At 37.5% G+C, this 23,049-nt stretch overlaps 1 protein-coding gene across 4 annotated transcripts in view; it reads right to left on the bottom strand.

Annotated features, from left to right (window-relative positions):
• Positions 1-23,049, bottom strand: part of BCLAF3 (BCLAF1 and THRAP3 family member 3) — a 61,845-nt gene that overhangs the window by 12,371 nt on the left and 26,425 nt on the right. For 2 of the 4 annotated variants that reach the window (XM_049871940.1, XM_049871942.1), the window contains exons 3-9: positions 22,034-22,600; positions 21,005-21,664; positions 11,041-11,216; positions 9,465-9,579; positions 8,486-8,549; positions 6,876-6,991; positions 3,009-3,123 (exon numbers count right to left, since the gene is read on the bottom strand). In XM_049871940.1, coding sequence (XP_049727897.1) covers positions 3,009-3,123; positions 6,876-6,991; positions 8,486-8,549; positions 9,465-9,579; positions 11,041-11,216; positions 21,005-21,664; positions 22,034-22,600 — 1,813 coding nt within the window. Of the gene's footprint in view, positions 1-3,008; positions 3,124-3,713; positions 6,992-8,485; positions 8,550-9,464; positions 9,580-11,040; positions 11,217-21,004; positions 21,665-22,033; positions 22,601-23,049 lie in introns of those variants that run through there. The other 2 variants (XM_049871941.1, XR_007515813.1) reach the window with 2 other exon arrangements.

Below are 23,049 nucleotides of genomic sequence, written 5' to 3'. Positions count from 1 at the left end.
TATCTAACTGTTCAGACTTATATATAAATTCTACTTTAAGACAGACTTAGGAACAGAACTCATTTGTAATTTGGAGACTGCCTATTTTTTTTATATTCCAAGGTCCAATCAAATGGGATGAAGTTAGTAGTAGCTCCTTTTAGAATGTCTATTTGTGAGCGATTAAGGATTAAAACATGGAGCCCTGGTGGTGCAATGGTTAAGCGCTTGTCTGCTACCTGAAAGGTCAGTGGTTCAAATCCACCAGCTGCTCCTAAGAAGAAAAGACCTGGTGATCTGTTCCCATAAAGATTTTGGCCTAGGAAACCCTATGAGACAGCTGTACTCTGTTGTATAGAATCACTGAGTCGAAATCGGCTTGACAGCACACAACAACAAGGCTTAAAATAGAAGCCAAAATTATTTTTTAAAAAATGAGTTTATAGAAAGTTAAGGGCTAGAAGATTGGTATATACCTATACAGATATCAGAGAGACAAGGTTCCCTCAACATGAAGAGCTAAATAATAATAATTCCTAAATTAACTCTATCATAAGATTACATACACTATTACCCTCTAGGGAAGTCAATAAAACTGTTCACAAACACTACAATCACTCCATTAAATAAAAGGCCTCTTCAAACAGTACTCGTTTTCCCTTTGATAATAAAATTTAGATTAACCCAGCAACTAAGGCAATGCCAGAAAAAGAAAAGATCAGGGTTTAGTCAGGTGAATTGCTATTGCTGAAGCTGCTGCTGCTTTTTAAAAAGGAAACAGGTACGAGGTTGTGTTGGGGTCGGGGGGGAGGGAATCGACTGCACAACCCACAGCATTAAAAATAATAAGCCACTAATTCAGTGAAAGCCATAATAGTTGTTATACTAAATTATGGTTTTAAAATTATTGCCTGATTAATGTTTAAACATCTAAATAGAAAACATCTAGGTCCTATAATAATTTTCAAAGATGTGGCCACAGGAATGGATTTTAATCTTTTTGAAATTTAGCTTTTGGTTTATTTTACATTTCATCCTCAGGGTACTTATAACAGGAAACAGATCATGTGGAATGTTATAGAAACACACATAAAAATGATATATTAGACTGGAGTAATTATAAAAACAAAGTTGATTCCTCTTTTCACAATTATTTTAGAAATGAATATGTTGTGCATAATAAAACATATACGTTTATAAAAAAGTATTTATGCCAGGCTTAACTTCCAATTACTTTAAGGCTACAAAAAACTTCAGGTAAAAGTTCTAATGAAACACCATGCTTGTATTAGACTATCTTCACAAACTTGATACAGCTGAGCCAGTCTTGAGATTCATATATTCCATTTTTACATCTCTAATTGAGGTGATTACTGACTTTGAGCTCGATCAAATTACGTAAAGAGTAAATTTTAATGAAATAGTTCCTTTTCTTGGGAAGGGTTATTTCTTCCCACTCTTTTATTCTGAAGTATTATGAGATTTTACACAATCCTATAACATTATACAATTTTAAATGATTAGTCAAGAGGAAAGATTATTGTATATATTCTGAAAAAAAATGTTCTAAGAATGTTAAAGAGCCTTTCCTTAAGGGGGAAGGGTAACAGGAAATAAATCTTAACGACAATCTTAGAAAAGTACTACAACCAATTGTATCTGTTCAATAAGAACAGCAGCATTTAGGAACCACTTAGGCCTGAAACTCCATTTACACCATATCTAAGTTACACAGACATCAAATTTTCAGTTGATTTCATGCCTCATTACCCAAGAGATTAAAAGATGGTGTAAGACATGTTTATATATTCTATGGCCATAGCTATTTTTGAAAACCTGATGTCTCACGATAGGGGCAGTGGTAGTCCAGTGGTAGAAGTCTCTCCTTCTATGCGGGAGACCCGTGTTCAATTCCTGGCCAATGTACCTCACGCAAAGTCACCACTGTTCGTCAGTAGAGGCAGAGGGAAAGTTGAAGCGAGGGACCTATAAACTTGGAAGTAAGGGAGGGTGGCGTGGGTGGACCATGAAAGGGAGTTGATAAGGCCGATGTCTGAGTTTCTCACTCAAGAAGGGTGGTAGTAGTGGCGCTCAGCATGACACATATATCGTTCTGGTGGTGGAGAAGGACCAGTGGAAGGAGGTAAGCTCCCCTTCAAGTGCCAAACCATACTGACTCTTGACGTCAAGCAGCAGTGAAGCAGGATGGGGCTGATCTGCTTGGCCTTCACTGAGAGAAAGTACAGCTCTAACACTGCTGTGTGGGCTTGTTTACTTTAAGTCTGATGGGGCTTTTAAGAGCTAAAAAAAAAAAAAAAAGCATGGAGTAGTGGGGGCAGTGGTGGTTCTGGGGTAGAATTCTCATCTTCCACGCGAGATACCAGGGTTTGATTCCCAGCCAATGCACCTCATGCACAGCCATTGCCCGTCTGTCAGTGGAGGCTTGTGTGTTGCTATGATGCTGAACAGATTTTAGAGGAGCTTCCAGACTAAGGTGGACTAGGAAGAAAGGCCTGGTGATCTACACCTGAAAGTCAGTCAATGAAAACCCTATGGGTCGCCCCACGTACAATGGAATGAAACGCTACCTGGTCCTGTGCCATTCATTTCATGATTGGTTGCAGACTGGACCATTGTGACTCATAGGATTTTCATAATGATGAAAATGTTCTAAAATGGAATTAATGTTGATGGTTGTACACCTCAGTAAATTTACTAAAAATCATTACACTGTATGTATACCTACAATGGGTGAACTTTATGGTATGTAAATTTTACCTTAATGAAGTTATTAAAAAAAAATCTTAAGCCATGAAAGCTAAAACTATAATAAATCCAATAAAATCCTGCTAAATCACATACGAGATTCCTCTTTCTTCTGTCATAATAACTTTAAGCCTGAACGGATTCTTGTTACATGTATTTAATGAACAGTCACAAACATTATGAAAAACACCAGGGATCCCTGTACAGATATACGTGAGGAGAATGAATGGACAAAAAAGAAAAACTTGAAACTATAATCTTACCCTGTTAGGTTTCTGAACAAATTTTCCACAATTTGATTTTGTAAAATACACAGATTGTCTGAATCTGTGAGTATGAGTATTCTTCAACTTTGAAAACCTGGAAGGCTGACCATTCCTAATAAAACGAAAGCGTGAAAATAAGAATTTTTTAGTTCACCTTTATCCGACAAATAAAAATACCCCCTTCAGAGAATTAAAGCAGCGCAACGATAACATCTCAATTTTCTATCACTACTAAAACTATGAGTAATAGCTGTTAGGGTTAAAACACTCATTTCTCAACAAACATTATTTAGCTAATTTGGAAGCTGGCAATAGGGGAAAAACAATATTCTTTGGACAAGGGTTCCTGGGACTGTAATCCCCCCGAACCTGTGTCTATTTTCTGAGGAAAGACAGAGAATCGAGGCTCTAGGTCCTCTGACAGCACTCTGAACTCCCCTTACTCACAGTCTCCTATTAGTGAAAGCACAAATGGCTCAGGACCCAGCCCATTCACTGGAGGTAAGGTATGTGACTGGCTCAGGGTCCCCTCACAGGCAGAGGGGCCTCTGATGCTGCTGGGCCCCCACAATAAACAAAAGGCTCCCCTCTCCTGGTGTCACGAAAACCTGTGGCCACCAAAGGCTCTTGCCACATTAGCCCAGAAACTCCCCTGCTAGGCTCCCAACATTACGCCTCCCCCATCTTCCCGGGCAGCCCTACCTGGGAGGCAGGTCCTTCTTCGGGCTTCTCCAATCCCAGAAGCATCACTTCCACAGCCCTTCCTCTCCCTGTCACATACCACATCTCCCCATGATACTCCTGTGCTGTCTGGAGTGAACTGCTTGTTACCTTGGCTCTGCTTCATTTCCTCCCACAGATCCCCACTGATATCGGGATAAAAGCTAGACTCCTCATCATGACCTCCAACGTTCTTTAAAAATCCTCTTTGCAAATCATATATCTGATAAGGAAGTAGCATCCAAAATATATAAAGAACTCGGACAACAGTAAAAGCCCAGCCCCAAGCCCAGTGCCAATGAGTCGATTCCAACTCATTGCGACCCTATAGGCCAGAGTAGAACTGCCCCATAGAGTTTCCAAGGAGCGCCTGGCGGATTCGAACTGCCAGCCCTTTGGTTAGCAGCCGTAGCACTTAACCACTATGCCACCAGGGTTTCCAACAGTAAAAAGACAACCCAATTTAAAAATTGGCTAAGGATATAACAGACAATTCTCCTAAGAAGATATGCAAATACCCAATGAGCATATAAAAGACGCTAAACATCAACAGTCATGAAGAAAAGGCAAATCAAAACCACAATGAGATATCATTTCACACCCACTAGTGTGGTTATAATGAAAAAGACAGTACCAAGTGTTGGTAAGGATGTAGAGAAACTGAAACCCTTATACAGTTCTGGTGGGAATGTAAAATGCTGCAACTGTTTTGGAAAACACTCTGGTAGTTCTTCAAAAAGTTAAACATAAGAGTTAACATTTGACCCGACAATTCCACTCTGAGTTATATATCCAAGAAAAACGAATATATATACTCACACGAAAACTTGTACACAAATATTCAATAGCAGCCTTACAACAGCCAAAAAGTGGAAACAACTCAATGTCCACCAATTGATGAATGGGTAAACAAGATGTGGCATATCCACACAATGGAATATTATTCACTCATAGAAAGGAATGAAATCCTGATACATGCTATAACACAGATATAACATGGTTGAACCTTAAAAACATTGTTAAGTGAAAGAAGTCAGACTTAAAGGCCACATAGTTTATGATTCCATTTATATGAAATATCCAGAATAGGAAAATTCATGGAAAGTAGGTTAGTGGTGGCCAGAGACTGGGGAGAGGGAGTGTGTGTGGGGGGCCGGTGAGGAGTGACTGCTAATGGTTGTGGGCTTCTTCTGGGGGAGATGAAAATGTTCTGGAATCAGACAGTGGTGATGATTGTACAACTTTGTGAATATGCTAAAAACCAACGAATTGCTCACTTTCAGAGGGTGAATTTTATGGGAAGTGATTAATATCGTAATAATAATAAAAAATGCCCCTGGCTCTACTATGCCACACTATCCAACACAAATAAAATAATCTGACAGGTTCAGCAAAAGACATCTTGCAAGAAGGCATCTTTGCGCCCTACAACACTGTCCTCAAAGCCAACATCAATAATACTTAATGCTGACCTTACATTCATCACCTTATTTAATCTTAAGCACCATTATCAGGTGAGTATACTTCTTATCCCTATTTTACAAACGAGGAATCTGAGAGATTAACTTGCCCAAGGTCAGTCACATAACCAGGATGTTAAACACAGCTAGGTGTTGAACTCAGGTCTAATGCCAGTGCTCAAGCTCTTAACCCACCTCAAAGGGTGAAGATATATTCTGAAGCATTATATAGGTTTTATAATATGCTGACTGTCTTAAATCTGTTTTTAAAAGTCCTGTTTCTTGGTACACTGAGTTTCTTATCCTTGTTGAGTCAAGAAAAACATGACAGAAAAGTCATGCCATTAAAGAGCATAGTCATGTCATGCATTAACCATATCATATTAAAAATTGGAGACTTTCATCTACTAGGGGCAAGATGTTAACACATAATTTTGTTCAAATGCCTCAACTAAAGAAAAAAAAATTTTTTTCCATTAGATTCAAACTTATTGTTAGAATCAGTTCCAGTTTTAAACAAGCTCTATGTATTGTGACTGAGACCTAGTATAGTGAGTCATAAACCTGACATAAAAATCTAGTCAAATATTTTACTCATTTTACACACCAAAGACTATGGAAAAGCCAAGTAGCTCTGGCCCTTCCTATTCATATATTCTTATTTTCTGGGAGATACAAATAGTCTGAGGACTCTGTACAAACTGGAAATTCTGTCCCATTTAATTGTACCTCACAATTAAATGGGGTCCCAGAATTGCCATGAATTCGATATAGTTTCCAGAACTAGAAATAAACTGGGGCCAATCTAGAAGACTTACCAAAAAAAAAAAAAAAAAAACCAAACCCATTGCCGTCAAGTCGATTCCGACTCATAGCGACCCTATAGGACAGGGTAGAACTGCCCCATAGAGTTTCCAAGGAGTGCCTGGCGGATTCGAACTGCCGACCTTTTAGTTAGCAGCCATAGCACTTAACCACTACGCCACCAGGGTTTCCCTAGAATACTTAAGAGTCCCTGAAAACAGGAAAAGGGTTGGCAGAGAAAAAAACAAATATCTACTGATGTATGGCAGAAGTACTTCACAGGTGCCAGCTCATTTAATATTTATAACCTCCTCACATCATAAATATGGTTATTCTCATTTTATAGATGGAGAGGACCCAGAGACTAAGCAAGTTTGCCCTAGATCAAAGAGCTCGTAAGCTGGCAGAAATGAGATTCAAACTCAGGTTTTCCCTGCATTATCTTACTCCATCTGCCTCAATTTCATAGATAGGCATCCAGGCACGGTCCCAAAAGAGAACTGTACTGACCTCAGGAAAGTTTGTGCTATTCAAAGAATACCAGAATCTGAAGAGCAGAGTCTCAATTAACTTAGCGTAACAGTCCATAAACTTACTGGTTTCGGCTCCTACTGATATTCAAAAAGCTGTTACACTCCTCTTTAGAACTATGAAGACCTCAAATACTCACTTATCCTCATAATTTTGTTTGTTTAAATCAAACAGAATATGATGGTCACTGAAAACCTTTGAAACATTTTAATAGAGTTCACTTAAACATATAAAATGAATTTGAAGGATCCCTACACTAAAATGAAAATTGTTATTAACGCCAAAAAACTGAAAAATACGCTGAAACCAAAAGCTCCCTGATAACAGGAAATTTTCCTCTACTGATTACCTCTCTGTAGCACTAGCTATGTGAAAAATGTGCCCATCTTCATTCTGTAACCGTTGTTTTCTCCTTCTTTCAATGTCATGTCGTAGGTCATTTGCATCTATTATTTTGACCAGACTCTGAGGAATTTTGACAGAAGACAAACCATTCACATTACTGTTAGTTGTACAAAGATCATATCTAATAAGAACCCTAGTAAAAGTCCTAAATAAGTTACCTTGTACTCATCCTGCTAATGGTAGTGTAAACTGATATACATATTTTGAGACGCATTTAAATGATACACAGTCAGAAAAGCTTACAACATTGAACCGGAAATCTCACTTCTGGAACTCTACCCTAAAGAAACGGGACATATCCCACATATATTCAAAGTGACAAAAAAATGGATGCAACTTAAATGTAAAAAATAAAATAATTAAAGGGGAAAGAAAGAATGATTAAATAAATTATGGTAAACTAACTCAAAGAAATAACGGACAACCAATTAAGTTACAGTGATAAAAATCATGTAACAACATGGGAAAAGAGTGGCTAAAACGGTTAATTAAAACTTAAAAAACCTCAATTATAAAAGGTTATGGGGAGTTCAGAGATTTTATGTAAAAGGAACGTTATGGCTTAAGTAAAAACAAAAAAAGCATACAAAACTGCATATACTATGACAGCAACTACGTTAAAATGCAAGATATAAGACTGCAAGGAAAAAATGGTAAACCATTGTTTTGTGTTAAATGGCTGAATTATAGGCATTTTTTAAAATCCTCAAATATGCTATAAGTTGATTACACTAATTTGCTAATTAAAAGTTTTCTGAAAATATCATTTATTCAATAAACCAACATTATCTCTAGAAATTCAAAAAAATTGTAAACACTTCACTATATATATATATTCTATCAGAAATGTATTAAAACCTCTTCTCTACAAAAATTCTTTGGTCTTAATGAATTAGCAGTTCTTCCAGAACTTGACACACTTCTAAAACAAGAGCCAGTCTCCTTCCTGCCTCCACAACCAGTTAAGACAGTTTTCCTAATTAGCAAAGAAATGGGGGGAAGGGGAGGTATTAGATGAGAGCCACGCACTACACAGGACAATAAAGAAATTTAACATTATTTCCATTATTTTGCTAGTTCATATTCCATAGGATCTTTCTTACATTCTACAGTAAATAGGAGGATGATAAACAATGAAATTTAGTTCCTTTGTATTCATTCCATGCACAATTTAAAAATATATTCCATATGACTGCTTCAGAAAAATAGGTACCAAAGATACTTTTTGCAAACTTTACAATGTAAACTGTTATGGAATGAATATTAAAGGCTGTAATTTTGTGTCAATTTTTAAAGCTATTTTCCTTAGGGATTGTCCCTTTTAGGGAATACAGTTGGTTTCTACCCCGTTTTATCAGTATTCTCTCTGCAAGCTAGCTGATAATCAGAATCACCTGGACAGCTTTTTAAACTTCAGATTTCTGGGTTTCAATCCTTTTTTTCTCATCTATTTTAGCCCCCCCCCTTTTTTTTTTTACTATCAAACACCAATTTCCTTTCCCATTAGTATACCAACAATAAGATAATCTCTAATCCAAAATCATATTTACTTACCTGTTCTGATTCATAGCCAATAGTTTGTTTACTCTGAAGTTCAGCCAAAGACATATCTATTCTCCTAAAGTAATAAAGGCATATTAAAATTAAATAATTATGTTATATACTGATACCTTGATTCTATTCACTATAGAATAGAATTTGAAATAAAGTTCGTATGTCTTAGAGGAAGCAAAAGAAACCTGCTATCAGGTGATTTTTATCTATATGGCAGTCTCCCAGAACATATCTATCCTGTGAACAACATTACAGTGAAGCTTTACAAAAAAAAAAAGCCCATCACCGTTGAGTCATTTCCAACTCACAGCAACTCTACAGGACAAAGTAGAATTGCCCCACAGGGTTTCCAAGGCTGTAATCTTTACGGAAGCAGGCTGCCACATCTTACTCCCGCAGAGTGGCTGGTAGGTTCAAACCACTGACCTTTTGGTTAGCAGTCGAGAGCTTTAACCACTGTACCACCAGGGCTCCTAAGTGGTTCTCAGATCACCAGTCTGTGTAACCTTAAACTCTGCTCCAGTGATATACTGTATTCTAACACTGATTCAACTCAGCTCACAAAACAGGATGCACCACCTGCTTGGACGAGTGCCAGTAGAAGAAGACATGTTTTCATCCAGCTGCCCTCAGAACAACAGCCATTTCTGACCACATGAAGTAACCCATGATTTCAATGGCTCGACAACTATTTTTTCATTCTTCCAGTGATAACTTCAGTAGGCAATTACTATAGACATGGCAGAATCAAAGGTAGGTAAATATTTTCAAAGTTTCACACATTTAAACAATGCTACTCAATGGCTTCAAAACAACCTATTTCATCAAAGCACATTGGCCCAGTACCTGCTTGGATTGGTCCTGTTTTTAAGTAGGAAATGTAGTCCTAGAGCCTACAGCAAGCCTAGGCAAGCAAGCTCAAGAGGCAACACCTTCCTGAATCTGTTCTGAGGTTTATTCCCATGAGTTAAATCGTTACCTGTGAATTTCAGGATCTGAATTCAATTTAATTTCATTTACACCTGCATCTCGCGTAACTTCCAATTGTGAGAAACGCTCATGTAGGGTAATTCCAGGTGATGAAAGATAATTTTCTGAAAAAAAGGAAACAAATGGTTTTATCTCAATGTAAAACTGATTTCACTTGAAAGAGTATATAAAAACACAGGAAAAAGGGACTATTAGAAAAATATCCAACCTGCTTTCTCTTGAAAACATGTGGGCCCTAAACTTACTTGAGACTAAGTCATAGTGCTCAAGTGCTTTCCTAAGCCCAAACAACAGTAAAAACATCCTGATTTACTAATCCAAGGATTCTGTTTCTATTTGACATGCCTGCTTACTTGTCTGGGGCTTGGTGGTGGGGGTGGGGGGGAATAGTGGCTCTCTCAAAGTGAGGACCTTTCTTCTCCAAGGTAAAACCTTGCTGTGTTTGAGAAGAAAAGATTTTACAGAGCTCTAGAATTCACCTAGAGTAAAAATTAACTACAAGAAATAAAACAATTCTGAACAAATGCTAAATATTATGTTTATACATCACAGAAGGCATCCTAGTATCATTTTACTTTAAGTTCATGACAACATTCCAATGTCAACTATGTTATAGGCTTTTAAAAGGACAGCAAAAAAATAATATACTTGACCCATCAGAATGCTACATTAGCAATCCTTTTCCTTAATTTACTGTTCCTGTTTTGGGACAACCTCCTGGACTTTTCTGTAGTACCAGCTCCCTTTTTGCCAAGAATCACACTTCCTTTGAGTGAGAGGGGCTGGAGCTGAGAGAGTAAACTGTTTCAGACAAACTGCCTGCTTTAAATATATGCCTTAATTTGCGGGAAGCAGAGAAAACAATTTTTGAAAATGTTTTATGAAGGTAAAAAAGAGTATTGCAATTATCTAGTAAGAAATACATAATAACATTTTTGAAATTCTTGAATGCCTCCAATTTAAATACCTACAATTGGGGAGAGCTGTTCTACATGACTGAATTTTCCCGTTAATGGAAATTTGCCAGGAGCAAAAACAATTCAACATAAATCTTTAACGAATTTATCATGCAACTCCCTGATGTCACAAACGAAGTATGCCAAATCAAACTGGAATCTTTTATTGATCACTTAGCAACATCCTTATGGCATAGAGAATCCCAGTAATGCCCTCAGGGGCTTTAAGAGTATCACAAAATGACCTTAGCTTCCAAATTTCCTGAGTTTCATATCTATTTTTTGTCGCTCCTTCCTCTCTGTTTGGCTATTATTATTATTCTTTCTCGCTGCTCTCAGTATGCCTGTCTTTTGCAGTAATCTCTTTCTAACTTGTGATTTCTAATCTACTATGAATAGAAGCACAAGGTTCTTGGAACTACACATAAAGAGCAACTAGGTTTTGAATGAATGCCTGATACTCTCTCCAGCCAATTTCCTAGTCAATGATGCAATCTGTAATGGAGTATGAATTACTAGTAAATTATATCACAGATCTCCATCTATCTTCATGAAAAGTCAGTAAGTTATTTTTGTGTTGTCCCTAATGTATGTGTAAAATATACCAACCTTTATCTTGATGGATTATTGTTATAATTTCCTGAGTAAATTCTCCTGTAGGTTTGTTTTCAATATCCTGAGTTGAGTCAAGATGTTCAAACACTGGATGAAAGTTTTCACTTTTCCTGCCAACAGCAACCAAATCATGTGACATCTGTCTCTCTGTGGGATAGCTAGAAGCAACCCTAGAATAATTTGCAAATGTTTAACTAAGTTTGAATCTATTCTGCTGAGAAAAGAACTTATTAAAAATTAATCAAGACAGCTATATGACTAAAGGTATGTTTATCTTTTCTTGTAATTAAGGCACTAAATTATATGCCATGAAATATATACGATAATGAGCAGGAGAAATTCGCTGTAGATACAAGGCTTTGTTTTCAGTTCTTTTCAAATCAGAGATCATTAAGTATTTGCCATTTTCATAATAAGATCCTCAAAAATCTAAGTTAAACAACTTTCACTTAAAAAAAATACAAGGCATTAAAAACATTCAATATGCAAAAAATATTTAATTATTTTATTCCCAAATGGCCATAAAACTGTAAACCCAGCAAGCTTATACTTTCTTGGAAAACTACCACATTTTAAGGGCTAATAAACATAAGAACTTTTCTGAATTCATAAAAAAAAAAACAAAAAACCCTTATTCCATCTATACCAGTTTAGAATAGTATTTTGGAATAAATTCTGTTGAGATGAATTTAATCACAAGTCCTCACTAACTCTCAAAAAAGTTTTAGTCATTAGCAAAGCTGTAATCATTAACACCCTAAATGTACCTTTAAAGAAATGCTGTCATTTCTAACATAATCTCAGCTATCTTACCACTTTAATGCTTTCTGGATCTTTATAATTTTCCTTAAGAGCTCACCTGACCTCTAGGTACTATTATTAAGTGATGATGATGACAGACAGGTAACAAGTATTGAGGGCTTACCACATGCCAAACATGGGGCTTAGGGCTTGCAAACATTCTCTCATTTCCTCTTTATAATAATCCTATGGGGAAGTGCCACGACACTGAGGCAATCCATGTCTAGGTTGTATTTTACATCTCGGGTTGAACATTTAAATGAACATCTTCCTACCAAGTGTCATACTGGAAAACTGTCATTTATTCCCAGAATGCTTCTCTTGCTTAAAACCACTCTCAAATTCTTCCTCTGGAGGCCGTTTGTAGGTCACAGAAGAAAATGTCTCATTATTTTATATCTCACTTTGAATCCAAAATGGCACTAACCAGCTTGCACCCATCTTATTCCTCTGCACTTAACTCTAACTGGCTTTTGGCTCTTCCCAAAAATCAAGTTCACCATCCAAAGAATTGAGATTTACAACTTCAGGGGTTGAGTGTGTTACAAGCTTTGAAGATAAATCCAAAAGGAAACCCTGAAGTATGTTTTAAATATTTAATGTTATATTTTCATATAACAAAAATCCATCAGGTGGATATGATTAGGGGTGTGCATTATTTATCTGTTTGTTTGTCACATAACAGCCATATATCCAAAACTACTCCGGGGTTATGGGGGGTTTACAGATATTCTTTGGCTAAAAAAATTAACTCCTCAACAAGATGGTTTTAAGTGACTATTTGTAGATCAGAGGAAAAGCTTCCAACTGACTTTTCATGCTCCCTGTTCTCCGACTAGCGCTGTTGGAGACAACTCCCTGCCAAGACAGAAACACGGAAAAATGATTATGCAGCAGGTTGATGCTTCTGCTGTGGTTTCCTTGATTCATTAAAAGGGTGATTTCCCTTCTTCCCTCCTAATTTGGTCCAAGCTTCCCACTGTGTAGCTGATAACTAAGCGACACTTACTGGTAAAAACTAGAACGGCTCCTATAACAACCTCTACTAAGAATTACAAATGCTCTTTGTTTAAAGGGGTTTAATGTTACAAAAAGCCCATTCCATATTAAAAAAAAAAAATAGCTTTCAAAACCATTTTACAGGGAAAAAACAAGATTTTTAAATAGAACTATAAAATGGTATCTCCACAAGGGGAAACTGACTAATAATTTTTTTTATTACAGTCCCTGTTTCTCCCAAGATGAAACCAGCTAATAAAGGCTTCCAATTTTTTACTGTGTAATTATTCAAATTTACTTGTAATTACAAATTAGCTACTGGCGTAACTATTGCCCCCACCCTATCCCATGCTTCAACCCATAGGAGTGTTGTGGTATACTCTGAAGCTACATTTAATTCCTGAAATCTTAGTGTTTAAATTTGCTAGCCATTAAAATTTACCTCAGCGTTCCATCACTGCATGACTTTTAATAAAAAAATTAACATTATCATTTCCTAGAAAATATTTAACATTAAAACAGTATAACCCAAAATTTTCATCTTTTAAAAATAATTATGACACTTCTGCACTAAGAAAACTCCTGAGACTGGAGAAGGCAAAATATCTCATTTACATTTATAAATTTAATCACCTTTTGGTTCTTATTTTCCTTTTTACTATTTTCTATGACATATATCGATTATCTCCAAGGTAAGCAGTAAGTGAAAAAGACCAAATGTTCCCATTTGAGATGCATTTTAGACAGTTTTAAAAAGTAAAATACAGCCTAAAACTGTATTCTAATACCATTTCTGTTACTGGTCTAATTAACTCTTCAAAGTTCCTTTGTTCCCTTGCCCCCATTTTTTCCCCTCTGTTTAAGGATATTTTCACTGACGTTCTGCCTGAGTGTTATACATAACTAAGAAAATATTAAAACTAAAAAGCTACATGAAACCATACTTTCCTTTTGTACATGTTTAAGATTAAAAAAAAAACAACTGCATGGAAAAATAGCAATAACAAAAAACCCAACTGCAAGAACAACAAAAACCCTGCCTTCTAGAAGCTTATAACAAAATCCAAATGACATATAAACTTTTCCCTTCACAGTTTGCTTCCAACAAATAACTATTTGTATAGTATTCTATAGTTCACAAAGCACTTTGTCAATTATTTTATTAGTTGTTCCTATCTTAAAAAACATTTAGAAATTCTGGAGTTGAGGGAAAAGGTTTATGAAAACTGCTACTGCCCTAATTCAGCATCTCACTGCTTTTTTCACAAAAGTCTCCTGATGGCCTCCCCGGCCCCAACACCCTTCCAATTCACCTTCTTGAATGCAATCCTCCAGCAGCCAGACCAGAGCCACCTGCCCTATCAGCTAGTATGTCGAATGAGGCTGGCAGTCACAGCACCTACCTTCGAAGCCTCCTTTCCCTTTATTCCCTTTCACTGACTGCCCCCAAATTAATCACACGGCTCAAAGTCCCTGTGTATGCTTTTTTGGCCTTTGTTAACCTGTAAATATAAAATGTTTTTCATCCCATCTTCACGTGTCTAAAACACACCAACCTTCGAAGCCTAGCTCACATGTCAATTCCTGTGTGAATCCATCCCTCGATCTCCCAGATGCTGAGTCGCACACCACCTCACATACCCCTGCCCATGGTATTAGCAGTACCTGCCTAATTGTCTAGCAGACCAGACAAGGAGAACCCTAATCTTACAGCACTCTGTAGTCCCAGGGTACCCAACAGACTGTCTCACATAGGGTAGGTCCTCAAAAAAAGAATCCACATAGTGAATACGTGAATCAATGGAAAATGGCTTGGTCAATTTGAAACGACTGTTTTACCTAAAGAGATGATACACTTTAAAATTTTAATTAAGGCATTTAATTTTATTTTTCAACTTCCTTGGCTTACTTTTTAGTTTAGTTTTTTCGTTACTTAATTTAGATCAATTTAAATTTAAATATTTTTTATAAAATAAAATCTCAAATATTTACAGCAGTTCAGACAATCTTAGGATAAGCCTCCATGTGTTTGTTCATCAACCCGGCCTGAATGGTTATCAATACATGGCCAATTGAAGCAGACTCATGGGGCCAGGAGGAACTACAGGGTAATTTGGCCCAAAAAGGTGTCACAGAGCTGTTCAGTGAGCCACAGGAAGACAAAAACCTATTGCACCCCAACCCCCAACAGAATGTTCACCTCCCAAAGAGACACTAAGAGAAGCTAGGGTGAAAAACAGGAATGAAAAGGAATCTTCTCTCAAATAATCTATCCTTTGATTTAAAAAAGTACATAAATGAGAAATGTTAGGGAATAAAACCTTAGTTTTTTGTGATCTATAACATCAAAGTACCAGGTGTGTATATAACAAAAACACTTCCACCTACAGCGTATTTTGCCTCCAGCTGAACAGTACCCATCATAGCCAAACTTGTGTGACTGAGTTTCCTTCCTTCAGTCCTAGCTATGATTTTTCATACTTCCCCCACCTATATGGCATTGCTTTCCTCAAAGCGTCAGGGTTCCAATGTCCTCTGGGGCCCATCACCCCCTTCATCCCTGTTCAGAAATGGGAAAGACTTGATGGGGTAGGGAAAGAGGGGACAGTATCTCTTCAGTAGGAAATAAAAAGGATTAGATGCAAGTATGACAATATAATCAGTCTGCCATCAACTTTTAAAGCCAACCTCTCATTCCAGAGGCCTAGTACTAGCATGTGAGAAGACCATAGGAGCCTCGGGTTCATCATGCATCATTGCCAGTTTATTCTGCTCTAGAAACCAGCACCCCTCATCTCTTCCACTTCCTTTCTAGCCTGACCAAGGGTCAGTCTCTCACCTACTCAGCCTAACATAAAGCCAACACTTCCCTTCATCTGTTCCAAGATTCCAGATATATATATCAGTTCATGTTTTGGATACATAATGACCTTAGTACAAATTTTCATATTGTGACTCCCTTACATTCTGAAACATATAATTATGACTTATACGCTAACTTCTACCTCTGATAATGTAAGTTTCTGACAAAGTGGGTCACCTGAATATAGTCTTTGTTAACAGAAGTATTAACTACGCAATGAACATTCCAGCAAATGTCTACCTATTGTTGCTTTAGATACAAACTGGGATCTAGAAAAATCACTAGGTCATAACCTTATATTTTTTACCACACTGATAACTGGAAGAACAAACAGCAATACTCGACCAAAGCTAAGAAAGTAAACAAATGCACAAAATTAACTATTTTAGTCTTTCAAAAACTGCAGATAAACTCTAGATTTTAACCAAAAATAGCTCTCTCTACACTCTAAATATGACTATTTTAATTTCTGTAAGCAGAGGAAAATCTAATTTGTGTTAATAGTTGAGAAGAGATTTCTATTAAGGCATTAGCTACCTTTCTTTTATGGACACTTCATTGGTTCATACATAATTAAATCCAGCCCCACTCCTGAAAATAACTCATCAATAAATAATTACAATCAGAGAGAAAGACTTTGCTGACTATGATACTTTAGCATACTGAAAAGGTGCATACATTTGTTATTATTCTTCAGGTCTGAATAGAGTAGATTTGCAGTGGAGGCTCTTTACTACACAGCTGTCCTGCTTTTGCCCAAAATCTGAAGTGTGCAACTGCTAAGCACCTACTCTGTGCCAGGCCCCACTGACAGGTCACGAGATTTCACAAAATTACAGTTTATAAATTCAAAACAAAAGATCCAGCAGCCTCTAAGAGGACTTCTAAGTCAATTGGCAAAATAATTCTGTTATGAAAACATTCTGAATCCCACTTTGAAATGTGGCGTCTCGGGTCTTAAATGCTAACAAGCAGCCATCTAAGATGCATCAATTGGTCTCAACCCACCTGGAGCAAAGGAGAATGAAGAACACCAAGGTCACATGACAACTAAGAGCCCAAGAGACAGAAAGGGCCACAGGAACCAGAGACCTACATCATCCTGAGACCAGAAGAACTAGTTGGCGCCCGGCCACAATCGATGACTGCCCTGACAGGGAGCACAATAGAGAACCCTTGAGGGAGCAGGAGATCAGTGGGATGCAGACCCCAAATTCTCATAAAAAGACCATACTTAATGGTCTGACTGTGACTAGAGGAATCCCGGCGGACATGGTCCCCAAACCTTCTGTTGGCACAGGACAGGAACCATTCCCGAAGGCAACTCATCAGACATGAAAGGGACTGGACAGTGGGTAGGAGAGAGATGCTGAAGAAGAGTGAGCTAATTATATCAGGTGGACACTTGAGACTGTGTTGGCATCTCCTGTCTGGAGGGGGGATGGGAGGATAGAGAGAGTTGGAAGCTGGCAAAATTGTCACGAAAGGAGAGACTGGAAGGGCTGACTCATCAGGGGGAGAGCAAGTGGGAGTAAGGAGTAAGATGTATATAAACTTATATGTGACAGACTGACTTGATTTGTAAACGTTCACTTGAAGCTCAATAAAAGTTAAAAAAAAAAAAAAAAAGATCCAGCAGCCTCCATTTTGGGAAGCTCATTATTGTGACACATGATAATGGTCAAACTTTCATTTTTCAATACAAAATTAACTGTCTCTAGTACCACTAATGAGGTCTATTAAAATAAACCCTTCAAAATTGGTATTTCTAACATTCTTTACAACAACCAATTCATTATCTTTTAAGTATAAAACACTTCATTAATAAATATGGGGTAGCATCGCTTTTATATAATTTTAAAGATAAAAAGTTTTAGATTTTTGTGCATTTCACTGTATGTAAATTTTACCTCACGAGGAAAAAAAAAGAACTGTTAACAAAAATTAAATACTTATGTATTTAAAGGGGAGTATATGGATGTCTGCAACTTCCTGTGAAATGCACCAAAAAATAAGATGGAATGACAGATGGACAGATATGTGATTATGAAAGTAAAGTATTAACTGTAGACACTCGGTAGGGGATATGTAGGTGTTCACTGTACACTTTCAACTTTTCCATAAGTTTGAACATTTTTATAATATGATGGTGGAAAGAAAAAAGGTTTAAGGTAATATCCTTAAATTTGACTCTTACAGCATTAAGTAGTAAGAAATATAATAGTACAGAAGTGATTTAAGACATAATACATGAAAAAAAGATACGAAAGTATTAACGTAGTATTATGACAACTATGTATAAATATATGTGGAAAAATAACAAAACGGATTGTTCTAAGATGGGTAATAAAATTGCACACGTTAGTGGGATTATGGGTGATTCCCGTTCCCCTCTATTTCTCCAACTTTCTGCAATGTAATTGTACTTATAAACGCTTTCTGTGCACATATATACATATATGTACTAATGTTATAGTATATGCATACTAATGTTATAACGGCATACACAAAGAGCTGGAGATGGAAAACCAAAAGGGAAGAACACGCTCGGCGTTTCTCAAGCTGAAAGAACTGAAGAAAAAATTCAAGCCTCGAGTTGCAATAGTGAAGGATTCCATGGGGAAAATATTAAACGACGCGGAAAGGATCAAAAGAAGATGGAAGGAATATACAGTCAAAAAGAATTAGTCGATATTCAACCATTTCAAGGGGTGGCATATGATCAGGAACCGATGGTACTGAAGGAAGAAGTCCAAGCTGCTCTGAAGGCATTGGCGAAAAACAAGGCTCCAGGAACTGATGGAATATCAACTGAGATGTTCCAACAAACAGATGCACTGCTGGAGGTGCTCACTCGTCTATGCCAAGAAATATGGGAGACAGCTTCCTGGCCAACTGACTGGAAGAGATCCATATTTATGCCTATTCCCAAGAAAGGTGATCCAACCGAATGTGGAAATTATAGAACAATAGCATTAATATCACACGCAAGGAAAATTTTGCTGAAGATAATTCAAAAATGGCTACAGCAGTATATCGACAGGGAACTGTCAGAAATTCAGGCCGGTTTCAGAAGAGGACATGGAGCCGGGGATATCATTGCTGATGTCAGATGGACTCTGGCTGAAAGCAGAGAATACCAGAAGGATGTTTACCTGTGTTTTATTGACTATGCAAAGGCATTAGACTGCGTGGATCATAACAAATTGTGGATAACACTGCGAAGAATGGGAATTCCAGAACACTTAATTGTGCTCATGAGGAACCTTTACATAGATCAAGAAGCAGTTGTTCGAACAGAACAAGGGGATGCTGATCGGTTTAAAGTCAGGAAAGGTGTGCGTCAGGGTTGTATTCTTTCACCATACCTATTTAATCTGTATGCTGAAGAAATAATCCGAGAAGCTGGACTATATGAAGAAGAATGGGGCATCAGGATTAGAGGAAGACTCAGCAACAACCTGCGTTATGCAGATGACACAATCTTGCTTGCTGAAAGTGAAGAGGACTTGAAGGACTTACTAATAAAGATCAAAGACCACAGCCTTCAGTATGGATTACACCTCAACATAAAAAACAAAAATCCTCACAACTGGACCAATGAGCAACATCATGATAAACGGAGAAAAGATTGAAGTTGTCAAGGATTTCATTTAACTTGGATCCACAATCAACAGCCATGGAAGCGGCAGTCAAGAAATCAAAAGATGCATTGCATGGGGCAAATCTGCTGCAAAGGACCTCTTCAAAGTGCTGAAAAGCAAAGATGTCACCCTGAAGACTAAGGTGCGCCTGACCCAAGCCATGGTATTTTCAATCACAGCATATGCATGTGAAAGCTGGACAATGAATAAGGAAGACTGAAGAAGAGTTGACGCCTTTGAATTGTGGTGTTGGCGAAGAATATTGAATATACCATGGACTGCCAAAAGAACGAACAAATCTGTCCCGGAAGAAGTGCGGCCAGAACGCTCCTTAGAGGCAAGGATGGCGAGACTGCGTCTTACATACTTTGGACATGTTGTCAGGAGGGATGAGTCCCTGGAGAAGGACATCATGCTTGGCAGAGTACAGGGTCAGCGGAAAAGAGGAAAGACCCTCAACAAGGTGGACTGACACAGTGGCTGCAACAATGAGCTCAAGCATAACAACGATTGTAAGGATGGCGCAGGACCAGGCAATATTTTGTTCTGTTGTGCACAGGGTCGCTATGAGTCAGAACCGACTCGACGGCACCTAACAACAACAAGAACATACTAATGTTTTTTGCTAATGAGTGTTAGAAAAAAAATGGAGGAGAGGGACTGCAAAGACTAAACTTTAAGGAACAATGTTTTGTTTAAAAAAAAATAAAAGACTGTGGGTTTATCTACCTCCCCCTCCCATCCTACCCCTTGGATTTTGTTTTCTCCTGTTTTTGATTCAAATGCAGATATGAATCAACTGTGAACATAAATGCACCAAAATCTAGTATGCTATGGCAACTAACTGACTTAGCTAACATAGCCAACGGCAGTGTTTTGTTATTATCAGAATCTATAAACAGGTAATTCTCATAACAGAATAAAGCATGTGAGCCTGCTTTAAGAGAATGTAACTCACTGCTATGCCAGTCTTTTTTTTTTTTTTAAGAATTATTACAAGCTAAACCAAATTTCTTATAAAAAGGCATCTTCCTAGATCACAGTCTAATTTCCTATACCTAGGAGAATCTGGTCAGTTGAGCCTGTCATTTTGAGATGGCAGCAAAAACCATGTTAATGTTAAGCCTCCCGCCTTCTTGAGTCACGAGGGGGACACGTGGATTTGAGTCCAAGCTCCTCTGACTTAGACAAGTCACTTCATCTCTCAGGGCCTCACTTTCTTCCTCTATAAAATCAGGGCCTACTAAAGTCCCTTCTAGCTCAAAAAATTCCCTGAATTTCAGGCAACAGGGAGCATAATCTCTGAGAAACTGAGCAAGGAATAGCTCTCCTTGAACTCCACCTAGCCTATCTATGAATAAGGAAAAATTGGCAACATAAAAACATATGAATTCACGAACAGGAATAACTCCATGGACTTCCCTGCACCCAAGAATCATCTTGAGATAGAATGTGGAAATAAGCAGACATGAGATCACCCCACGTTACAAATCACAGGATTCACCCTTACTACAGGGCTCTTTTGAAAAAATTCAGGCAATCCCTCCTCCTCAATGGAATCTAAACCCACTATTAATTTCATTTTCAAAGCTGCAAATGAAGGTGCCAGGAACATTTATTAAATATCATAAGGCAAAAACTAAGATAATACCTGAATGTATCTACTGGTTTCTTCACATCTACTTTAATCGTAAGTAGTTTCCTCCTACCACTGAAAGATGAGGATTTCACATCTGAAAGTTTACTTTTATCAAGTTGGCTACTGGAAGGGTTGCTCTCTTTTCTGAAATTCTCTTCTTTCTTTATCTTTTCCTTCCAGTCATCATTAGAGGGCCTGGAATCAACATCACTTTTATTTGAATAAGTACCAGCAATGCAGTCTTTCTTAGCTTGTTTAAAAGGTTCTTTGACTAGTCCATCTTTAGTCTCTCTCCCTCTTCCACCATTAAAACAATCTGACTCTCTGTTTACAGAGCCTTTTTGAGAACTGTATTTTCTATCTTCTTCCTTAGAGTACCTCTGAGTTCCTTCACCAGAAAAGTCCTGGTCCCCACCTGTGGGCTTATGATATTTGTGGCAATAGTCAAAGGATATCTTGGCTACTGAACTGGTCTCTGTGTGTTCCCTTTCAGTATGTCGATGAGTTTGGGGTCCAAAGTTCCTCTGATCTTTCTTTTCTTGATAAGGTGGAAGAGAAGACTCAGGCTCCCACCTCGGGTGCCTGGCAGGCTCTCTGTTTTCATACCTCTGCACATCTTTAGGTCTTTTTGATGTGTGTTGATATTTTCTGAAATCACGATCCTCAGGATACCTGTGTTGACACAAATCAGTTTATACTTGCACTAGAGAGAAGAAAGTGAGAATTTATATATGTAGAATGTTGGACAGCATGGCTTTAAATATAGAATGCAGTGGCAAGTTAACCTATAATCTCTCAAGCCAATTCATAGAATTACAAGGTAGTTAAAGAGAAAAATAACCAACTTTTTAAAAAAACTCTAGCTACCAACCTGATTTACTGTGAAAATAAACACATCACTACTACCAGTAGACTATAACTAAATTACGATGCTTTTTATCTTTTTAGACAAAAGTTTTTCAAGGTGACTATCTTCAACCACAAAGCAAGCAAACTTTTTTCACTTATACCAAATTACCCAGGTTAAATGTTATCCTGTACCTCTTTTGAAAAGAGCTCCTCGCCTCAGAGTCTTCAGAGCCTCTTCTAGGTAACTGAGGGTATTTTTCTTCTTGTATCCACTGGTGCTTAAATTCATCTTCATGCCACTTTTCTTCGAATCTAAAAGAATCTGCTACTGACCTCTGAGATGGTTTCCCTCCTTTTCTACTTCCTCTAACTCTGTAGTCATCAGGGAAATATCTTCCTTGCACTTTCTGGGGATAACAATTCCTCTCATGCTCATTGTAGGGTACACCATCTGAAAACTTTGGCATATACTGAGATCTTCTGTTAACATCCCCTCTTTCTGGTGAATATACTCGGTGGAGCTTATAAACATTTTCTGAAGAGTTTCCTCTTATGTTCGGAGAAGGTGATCTATAATCATAAGACCGGCAATATTCATTTTCACGACAGTGAATTCTTGGTTTACTCTGTCCATACTTCTCACTGTCCATTCTCGAAGCAATGGGTCTTTTGGGATCCTTTCTATATTCACAGTCATAATGTCCATAAAATTGTCTTTGCTTGTAGTGGTCAGAATTTCTAGGTACTGGTGATAAAGACCTATGTAAACAAGTACAGAAAAGTTTAGCCCATTTAAAGACAATATACTAAGTGTGTCTTTATATGACCTACCTAAAATATTTACTTTTCCTAGAGTTGCACTGATTCATCTACTCAAAGTAATCAATGTGCTACATCTGCATTCTAAATTATACATTGGAGGTTTGATTATGGTACTGTCCAATTCAACAAGCACACTCTTTCCACGTGTACTAATGTTTTCCATGTGTATATCAAAATAAATTGAACCCATACATCCATGGTCAACTGATTTTCAACAAGGGTGCTAAGTCCATTCAATGGGAAAGAATACTCTCTTTAATAAGTGGTGCTGGGACAACTGGATTTCCACATGCAGAAGAATGACGCTTGCCCCATACCTCACACCATATATGAACATTAACTCAAAATAGACCAAGGACCTAAATGTAAGAACTAAAACCATAAAA

The sequence above is a fragment of the Elephas maximus genome, chromosome X, assembly GCF_024166365.1.
Source record: "Elephas maximus indicus isolate mEleMax1 chromosome X, mEleMax1 primary haplotype, whole genome shotgun sequence".
Lineage (NCBI taxonomy): Eukaryota > Metazoa > Chordata > Mammalia > Proboscidea > Elephantidae > Elephas > Elephas maximus.
The sequence above is the reverse complement of the archived record's forward strand: the minus strand, read 5'-3'. Positions and strand labels throughout refer to the sequence as shown.